The sequence below is a fragment of the Papaver somniferum genome, chromosome 5, assembly GCF_003573695.1.
Source record: "Papaver somniferum cultivar HN1 chromosome 5, ASM357369v1, whole genome shotgun sequence".
Lineage (NCBI taxonomy): Eukaryota > Viridiplantae > Streptophyta > Magnoliopsida > Ranunculales > Papaveraceae > Papaver > Papaver somniferum.
In genome coordinates, this window is record NC_039362.1 from 137660653 (window position 1) to 137670726 (window position 10074).

A 10074-nucleotide genomic window follows, 5' to 3' on the forward strand; every position below is an offset into this window, starting at 1 on the left:
ATCTGATACCAGATGTAGAAAATCTGATATCAAAGACTTAATGAAAGAACATAAAATAAACTCAAATAAACTTCTCTTAATTGATGTGTTAAAGACTCACGGTTTAACAACCTATTTATATGTTTACAAACTTGACTCTCAAGTAATAAACACTTTCCTAACATAATCAAACTCTAACAAAGACTCTTCTAGAAAAAAAACTCACGTAAACAAACTCCAAAACCAGTAATACTTGCAATCCAAGTAAACTTCTAAATATCGTACCATGCGTCAACAACTCTTGTTAATCCATTTACTTCATATCAACTGTACCAATTGATCCAACCATACTATGTCAACTCTCATAGTTGATCCACACTAATGTATCAACAACTCTTGTTGATCCCTTCTGTCTTCTTCATAGATCTTGGTTTATTCTTCTAACACTTTTACAAGGGGTATGTATGTGAGCCCCGCTCACAAAGGAACCCACGATGCTAGAAGAAGCTAGCTAAAGCCTAAACCAGCAATGTGTTAAGTCACATAGATTCGTAGTACACAGCTTCCCGATTCCTGTTTTTGCACTGTCGCGGATCTATCTACATTGTGTTCGCTCGCATGCTTACATCAACATGGACACACAACTATTACGTAAGCTTCCCTGTTTCACAATTTTTGGTGTTTTCTTGTTAATTTCTGTTTTTATCCTAATTTATTACTCTCTTTCTATTTTAAAATAAAATAGGTTTTTAATTCTGTGAACATATGAATATTGACTTATTATAATTGGATTCGCAATTGAAGATAGGAGAAGAAGATAATATATTGTAATGGTAATTATCATCATTTCCCATTTCCTAATGTTGGATTTGTTTTCCTTTTTAACATGGAAACACAAAAGTTGATCAACCTCCCTACCAAATTAATCATTTGATGTCCTCCTTGTTAATAGCGAACACCTGAGCCTTTGGGTGAGAAGACCACCACTAGAATTTTAGGTGCCAAAAGACAAAATATATGCCATAGTCACAATTTCGAAAATGATTAACCCATACAAGAGGAACCTCCGAGCAGGGTAAAAAAAGATTTTTGGTTTTTATCCGCACAAAACCCAACACCTGATTGGCGACTATATTTGGGATGACTTAGAAAAGTAACAAAAAATATCCCGCCTTTGCGGGATAAATAAGCCGACATGTAAATTGGCTAGACATACTAAAATCTTTAATGTTTTGACGTTATAAAATCATGCTTCCAAATGTTAAGGAAGATAAGCAAAATGTATTCACCTCGGTTCAAGTAATGAGAATCTGATCTAGTTTTCTTTAAAAAAGAAAAGGATACCTCAACTATTTGTCAACCAAAGTTGACCTAGGTCAATTTCCCTCCAAATTAGATTGGTTGTTCCGGTAACATTTATTTTTTGTTGTACATAGAAATACAAGTATGATGAAACCAAAATGAATTCATGTGAAATTCATTCAAAACTTATACATGAAGGGAGGAATGCCCATGACATTAAAAAATGGTAGATATAAATTATACATGAAGTGAAGAATGCCCACGACTACCGATACTCCCTACTAAATCATTGTAAAATGAAAGGAAATCACAAGGTCAAACTTCCACGAATGGTTTGATACTTAATAAAAGTTATTCAATTTTTTTTTAACCAAGGAAAGAACTTATATTAAACATTAGGGCTATCAACAGGTCCGGTTCCTCCCGGGTATCATACTACCCGGAACCGGACCCTATTATTTTTTCCGGTTCCGGGTCCGGTTCCTAAATTAGTTGGCCCAGAACCGGACCCGATTAAACAGTCGGGTACCCACCGGTTCCGGGTATTAAACGGGTACTTCAAGTTCAGTTCTATTACACATCAGGTCATAGAAATGTAAGTGGTTTACGAAGTCAATAAATTGTATCGAATCTTAATTCCGAACTGTTCACAATCCCAGCTTTAGTACAACAGCTCCTACATAACCAATTTAATCCCCACCCTTTATCTTCGCAGTTCTAATCTATAAAGAACTGGCGCCATCGTCCATGACCAGTAGAAGTTTACATCTACAATCTCAGACCATCATAGCAATTTGCAGCACAATCTCAGATAACACACAAACTTCCTTGTAGCTCCAGTTCCACCACAGCCTTGGCTTGCACGACTGTAACTCCAGTGCTTTGACCTCGGCTCTCAGCTCTATTGCGCCAATTCAGTCCCTCTGAGCATCGCCTTCATGCTATACTACTGACCCATTCATTCCATTTCCTTAACCAGTTCATGAGCTATTGCTTCTGTAATAGCGAGCCGACAAGCAATCCACATAAGCTTCATTAGTAACCCACTACTCTCCTCTGCAACTGTAGCTGCAACTTCATTTCGCATGCTTCAGTTCGGCACCAATGTATTCAGCCAAACTTCACCTTCAACGCCGAGCTCAGACCATTCATACAACACTTACAGACCAGCCTTCCACACGCCATCCAATACCAACACAACACCATATTTTTCTTGTTCTCATGACCACTACCAGAAATTCCACCAACATCATCAATACCATCTCTATCTCCATCATCTCAGGCTCAGGCCACTAACCCATGAACATCATCAATACAAAACCCATTTCAATCTCTGCATTCACGGAAATTCCAACAAAGCAAACCCCAGTTCAGAAGCTCCTTCTCAGTACAAGCTTTAATCAAACAACCATTACCAACCTCAGATGTTGCTTCAATTTCTCTTAAACCCATTTCAATCTCTGAGTTTACAACTTTACTCTTCTTTGCAGCCTTCGAAACGGCAGCTTTAGGAGGCGGCATACACGGGGATTTCGAAACGGTAACTTTAGTCTTCTTTACAGGAACACAGTGATCACCAACACTACTTCCTGTTTGACTTTTCATGTTGCCTCTGCAAGGAAAAACCAACAAACATCTGTATCAGCCTATCAGGTGTCATAAAGTATAAACGATAATAAATTTAACAAGCATATACATTATACAGTAAGGAAAAGACAAATGTTCCAAGCATATACGCATAAACAGCATACGCATCAACCACACACAAGGAATTAGTAGTTTATGACTTAATTGCCAAAATGGCAGTAGAAGACTTGCTCTTGTGCATGTTTGCTGCAAGCTACTGAAAACACCCAACCTTCGAGCTATCATTGATTTCTCACAAAAACAACCATAGAGTTCACATATCATTGAGATTACAGGGATACCCATTCAAGCATAATAAGTTTGCCTTGTCTGTGCAAGAGAAATCATCAAGAACAAGGAAAAAAAATTGATACAAAAAAATGAAAGAAATTAAACAGTAGACTAATAAGAGATGAGCGATTCATTTAAACTAGACAATTACTAGATAAGAAATAGTATAATAAGTTAATAATTAGACACAACAACAAATCTAGGCCGGCCTGTTTGACAACTCTACCCACAAATCTAACTTCACTAGCAGCAACAATTAGAGTCATAAGTTCAATTATTGAATTTAGAGAAATTGAGCACACCAAATACTGATTAAAATTGAGAAATTGAAAGATGCCCACTGATTAAAATTGAGAAATTGAAAGATACCCACTGATTAACCTTTAAGAATTTGTAGATTAGCATATCATACTTTTCTTTCAGTGAAAGAATTTGAGAAACAAAGGATTTCCACTTCGTAGTTGCAGGCATAGGCAGGAGAAGAAAGTAGATCGGAAATTCGGAATGGGTGGTGAGCTTCATCCTTTGCTTTATATATGACCTAATTTTCGATGGGGATTTTACACAATTACCCTTTATGAAATACCCTAATACCCGCGGGTACCCGACGGGTAGGATCCGGATGGACCCGTTCATAAACGGGTATATATGGGTAATTACCCGCCGGGTCCAAAGTGATTAATGGGTCCAATTTAAGGACCCGGAACCGGACCCGGTTAATGGGTACCCATTGACAGCCCTATTAAACATGAGTAATTGATACATCACAATTTATGTAGGGAATTAACAAAGGAGATGGATGAAACCACCAATCCCCACATTATGTTTATATGTTTACCAGACCTATACACAAAACTACAAGACCAACCAGGATTAATATTACATATGTTTACACATTTTCGTAGAAGAGGCATACTCTGCCAGTGACAAAGAGAAGATTGTTGTTGAAGAAAAGAGAAAATTCCCAGATTATCAGATTCAAAAATCACATGAGACCAACCATTTGAATCTGCCAGCTGCATAGCCTCCAACATTGCCCATGCTTCGGCCTGTTGAGCATTACTAGCTCTTCTCAAGGCTCCCCTTCCCATGACATATGCCCCTGTAGAGTTCCGAATTATAATTCCCATACCAGCTAACAAAGAACTAGAATTATAAGAAGCATCGATATTAATTTTTAGGTACTGCAAAGGAGGAGGTTCCCATTTATGATGTAAAAGCTTATTATGAACATTAGGATGATTGGAGTTAGCAGGATTATTTCCTAGATGATGCTGGAAAATGTATGAAGTGACCTGATGGACTACAGTGTTATGGTTGGGAGTGGTATTTTTAAAAACAACACTACATCGAAGCTTCCATATGAAATGCATGATGCACATAGCTAAGTGAACAATCTCAGGGGACTTCTGGATGTTGATGATGGAGTCTTTGAGTTGCCAAGTCTGAATCCAAGATAAGAGAGAAGAGTGCTGCAAAATAAAGTGAAACTGATGAGGTAAAAAATACTGCCATATTTCCCTAGAGAAAGGGCAATGAAGTAATAGATGGTCCAGATCTTCCATTTGATTGTGGTTGCAAAGTACACAGTGTAAATCAGCATTATGCACATGGGTGAAAATTCTTGCTTTGACTGGAACATCATTGTGAATAGCTCTCCACAGGAAATCTGAAACTTGTAAGGTACTTTCAACTTCAAAAAAGATAACCAAAAATGTTGAGATAAACCCATGGAGTTATCTGTTAGGATATCTTTATCACACAACATCTTATAAGTTGAGGCAGTAGTAAAAATACCAGTGGTTGTAAAGGGCCAGATTAATTTATCCTCTTGATCTAACTGAATGGGAATGGTTAAAATGGAGTTCACCTGATCAGCTGTAAAGAGAAGGTGAAGAAGCGACACATTCCACTGTTCAGTATCAGTATCTATAAGATCAGAAACCAACTGGTAGTTAGAAATATTCAAATCACCCCAGTCCTGTAAAGCAGAATTCAGAGAAGGAATCCAGTTAGAAGTCCAGATGTTGATATGAGCTCCATTACCAACTTGCCATTTAACATTTTTCAACACAATCTCGAGCCCAATAGAGATACTTTGCCAAATCCAACTTGAATTTAAGTTAACCGGTGGAGGGAAGAAACGCAGGTCATGATGAGGAAAATGTTTACCTTTCAACAACTTCGCCCATAAAGCATCTTGGTTATGTAACAATTGCCAAGCTAGTTTCGCAAGAAAAGCTAAGTTATAGTTGCATAAATTTTTTAGTCCTAAACCACCTAGCCTTTTAGGTAAACATACCTTTCTCCAAGAAATGTACTTTTGAGAACGTGGCTTGATGTAACTGTTCCACCAATAGCTTCTCTAAATTCTTTCCATTTGTTGAAGAGTTGCTTCAGGTAGTTTAAAAACCTGCATTTGATACATACCCATAGAGCTTAGAACAGAATTAACCTGAGTAGTTTTTCCTGCTTGATTCACAATTTTGCTCTGCCAGCCCTGCATTCTATTATTCATGTTATCAATAACACCCTGACAGTTCTTATGTCTGGATCTATGCAGCAGAAGAGGTATACCCAAGTATTTTTCGCCAAGTCCCATAACTTTCATACCAATAATACCAGTGATATTAGACTTATGAGCATTAGAAGTGTGCTTGCCAAAAAATAAGGTTGATTTCTGCATATTTATCACCTGACCTGAAGCTTGTCCAAATATATGAAGCAAGTGTTGAAGCTGCTGCATTTGAGTAGAATTAGCTTCAAAAAATAACAAACAATCATCCGCGAAGAACAGATGATTAATTAAAGGGTAGTGATGATTAATTCTAATCCCTGAAAGATAACCAGAGTCCACATTAAGCTGCAAAAGTCTAGAAAAAGCTTCCATGACAAAAAGAAATAAAAAAGGAGACAACGGGTCTCCTTGACGAATACCCCGAGTCGTAGAAAAAGTTGAAGAAGGACTGCCATTGATAAGAATGGAAATATTTGAAGTAGAAATACACTGCTCTATTAAACTAATCCAATCATTATGAAAACCCAATTGCCGAAAGATGGAAAGCAGAAATGACCATTCAACCCTGTCGAAAGCTTTCGACATGTCTAATTTCAAACCAACCAAAGCCTTCTTAATATTTTTACGTTTCATACTAAACAAAATCTCATGAGCAATAATGATATTGTCATGGATATGTCTTCCTGCGACAAAGGCAGTTTGAGTAGGGGAGATAATACCAGGAAAAAGGGGTTTAAGAAGGTTAGATAAAATTTTAGAAATAATTTTATAGCTAATATTGCACAGACTTATGGGTCTGTAATCAGCAAGAGTTTTTGGGTTTGAAATTTTAGGGATTAAAACCTGATATGTATGATTGATGGCTTTGAGCATATGTTTATGAGTGAAAAAGTATTGAACCATGGAGATTACCTCAGTGCCAACAACATCCCAACAATGTTGATAAAATCCAGCTTGGAACCCATCATTACGCGGAGAAGCCCAAGGCTTGATTTGAAATACCACATCCTTTATTTCTTGAGCATGAGGCACCTGGATAAGGCAATTGTTTTGTATTTCTTAAACACAAAGTTGAAAAAGCTGCAGAATCTCGTTATTAATCTGAGGCTTAGAAGAAGTAGCAATATTCTTAAAATGATTAGTAAATATAGCTTCAATATCACTTTTGCTATCAAACCAAATGCCCAAGGGACCCTGGATAGAATTGATAGTTGATCTTCTCTTATTGTAATTGACTATCGAGTGAAAATAAGAAGTGTTTCTATCTGCTTCAAGAAATTTATCACCTGCTTTTTTCATGAAGAACTCTTTTTGAATCAAAAGTCATTGCTGCAAGGAAGAGCTTAGATGCTTAACTTGAGGATGAGAAGAAGGCAAATTACGGTCATAGAAAAATTGTAGCTGCTTCTGAATATTTTGAAGGTTATTCTCGATGTTGCCAAAAGAAAGTCGTTTCCATATCTGCAGCTGAGTTCTGGTTAGTTTTAATTTACTAGAAAACTGAAATGAAGGAGACCCTGAAAATCGTTGCTGCCAGCTGCGTGCAATAGGATCAGTACAAGAATCCATTTTAAACCAACACTTGTAAAGTTTAAAAGGAGAATGTTTTGTAGCATAAGGAACTGTATGTAGCAAAATCGGGCAATGATCCGAAGTAACAGGTACTAAATGTTGAAGATGTGCATTTTTGTACTGGTTGATCCAGCGATTATTCACTAAAGCTCTATCTAGACGAGCAGAGACATGATCATCTCCACTACGATGATTTGACCAAGTTGTGTCAGCTCCTGAGTAACCTAAGTCAATGAGACCTAGTTGCTGAACAAAATTTCTAACATGTATAGCATGATGAGGATGAGTGACACTGGAACTATGTGTTTCGGAGTCATGCATGGTGAAGTTTAAATCACCTAGAAGAACCCCAAGGAAGATCAACAAACAAATGCATATTAATAAGATATTGCCACTGGTTAGCATTTTCTGTATCATCATGAGCACCATACATGAAGGTTATCAAGAAATCCATATTATTATCATGAGTATGGACAATAGCATGGATAGTTTTAGAGGTTGTATGCATGATTTCAATATCAATTCCATTTTTCCAGCCAAGAGAGATACCTCCAGAGTGACCCAAAGAGGGATGAAACCAGTAATGAGGATATGTAGTTTTAGAAAGATAAAATCTCATATTATTAGACTGAGCTTTGGTTTCACACAAGAAAAAAATATCTGGGTCATTGTTGGTCAAACAGAATTGAAGATAATCACGGGTATGAGGGTTACCTATACCTTGACAGTTCCAGGAAAGAATTTTCATGACGGTAATAACAGAGAAATTCAAAAAGAGACTGCAAGAAAACAACAAAAGAAAAAACAAAGAAAAAATGAATAAAGAAGAATAAGTTTTGACAATCACATGTTGCCATGCATCAGTATGATTCTGTGCATTATAAGCAGAGGCTGCAGCAATGTCCCAAACATCATCCATGGTTGAAGCAGTGGTATCATCTTCAACAGAGACAGTATCATCCACTTGAGGAGTAACCACATTGTCATCCAAATCAGCATCAGGAATATGCGGCTCAGAATTTATAACCAAAATAGATGTACGACGATATATTTTCTTAACGCCACTAGTACTAGCACCGTCACTAGTCATAGTATAAGATGGTCTCAAAGAAGAAGAGGGCTCAGCTTGATTGTGATATGAAGAGAAAGCACCAGAACCTGAATCAGTGGCCGAGAAGATTGAAAGATGCATACCATAAAAGGGTCTAGGATGTTGTTCAATAGGTTGTCGTAGTCTATCACGCCTCTGAGATCCATGTTGTAGAAAGAGTTGTGCTTCTTGCTCAGGATTCCTTTGAGGAGGCAAAATGGGCTCTACAAAACCAAAACCACGAACAATTTCTTCCATCTCATGACGGGTAGGAGTCATATTAGCACAGTCAATCTCTTCATGATTAGGAACTTTACATTCAGGACAAAGACGATATGGCTGTTTCTCATAAAAAAACCCAATCCACCTAGTTACACCAGCAGTATTAGCAGTAGTTATACCAGTAATAAGGGGAGTGTTAACATTAATGAGAACAAGAGCTCTATATTTAGAGGATGTAGGAGGGTTCACACCATCTGGTTCTATAACTCTAACTTCCCCAACAATATTATCAAACATTCGAAGAATATCAACATAGGTGAATTCAGGTAAAACATATTTATACTCTAACCAAAAAGGAGAAACAGTAAAATCCAATAGATGATAATCCATAGTGGGATTCCAATCCTTTAAAACAATCAAATGACCATCAAGGTTCCAAGCTCCACCAAATAAAATTGCATCTTTATCTTCTGAAATTTTAAACTTGATAACAAAAATATTTGGTTCTAAACCACGCACCTGGACAAACCATTGATTGTGTCTTCGAAGATGAGGCCAAATAAATTTAGCTGCACGTTCAGCATCCTGCCAAGACATAACCCCCGGAGCATAAAGCTTACCAGCAAGACTAAACTGCCAATCCCTAATTCCATCTAAGATAGCAGTGTTAGAATGCATAATCACTCTTCTCCTAATAGGCTCTTCACTGATAAAAACACTTTCCATTTGGTGAGCAATATTATTCAAAAAAGGACGAGCCATGAAAATAAAGAGAAAGAAGATGATAACAAAACAGAAGAGGGTATGAAGAAAGAAGAAGGTTGCGAGGTGGGTTTTATAAACAAAACATGAAGGAGGTGGCAAGAGGTAAAAGGGATAAGTATGGGTTAAAGGTTTAAGAAATTGGAAGAACATATAAAAAGTTGTAGGAATCAAAGCTTCTAAAAAAATTAAGATAACATCAGAAGCGGAGATCGAAAAAGGTAGCAGCTTGTTAAAACCAAAACAATGATTTCCAAACAGATAACGATGGATCGAGAAGATAAAGATGAATAAGATACACACCACTGTTAGATAAGGCCAACTTTTGAAGATGCCAGCTTTGATACTGCCAACCATTGATAAACCCAGATAATTGATGGGACAATACTGCAACACCATGCGTTGCAACAGATAAAGAAGAAGATTAATCTGCCATTAAAGGGAAAAACAGATCCATTAGAACCAGAGATCGACACGAAGAAAGGGAGAAAAAGAAAAATAAAAACTAGGGTATCAAAAACAGTGAGAATTTTACAATAAATTCAAAAACCAAAACTAGTTATCATACAGAAAGATTCAGACAAGAATTAAAAGCTGATGATTGAACAAATTAAAAACAGGTCAAATCAAAATAAATGAGAACGGATTTGGATTGACTAATTTTCACTAGGTGTTTGACTTTTCGCTGGATTGTAGTCTGCTCTGGTGTTGA

The 10074-nt window shown here is 37.0% G+C and overlaps 1 protein-coding gene across 1 annotated transcript; it reads right to left on the reverse strand.

The window, feature by feature from the left end:
• Window positions 1-2239: 2239 nt before the first annotated feature.
• On the reverse strand, window positions 2240-6301 carry LOC113279683. The gene is made up of 6 exons (XM_026528357.1): window positions 5629-6301; window positions 4996-5421; window positions 4785-4891; window positions 4042-4670; window positions 2646-2893; window positions 2240-2349 (listed from the first exon to the last, which is right to left on the reverse strand). Exons 1-6 carry the CDS (start codon window positions 6299-6301, stop codon window positions 2240-2242), a joined length of 2193 nt encoding a protein of 730 aa, XP_026384142.1.
• Between the last annotated feature and the right edge of the window lie 3773 nt (window positions 6302-10074).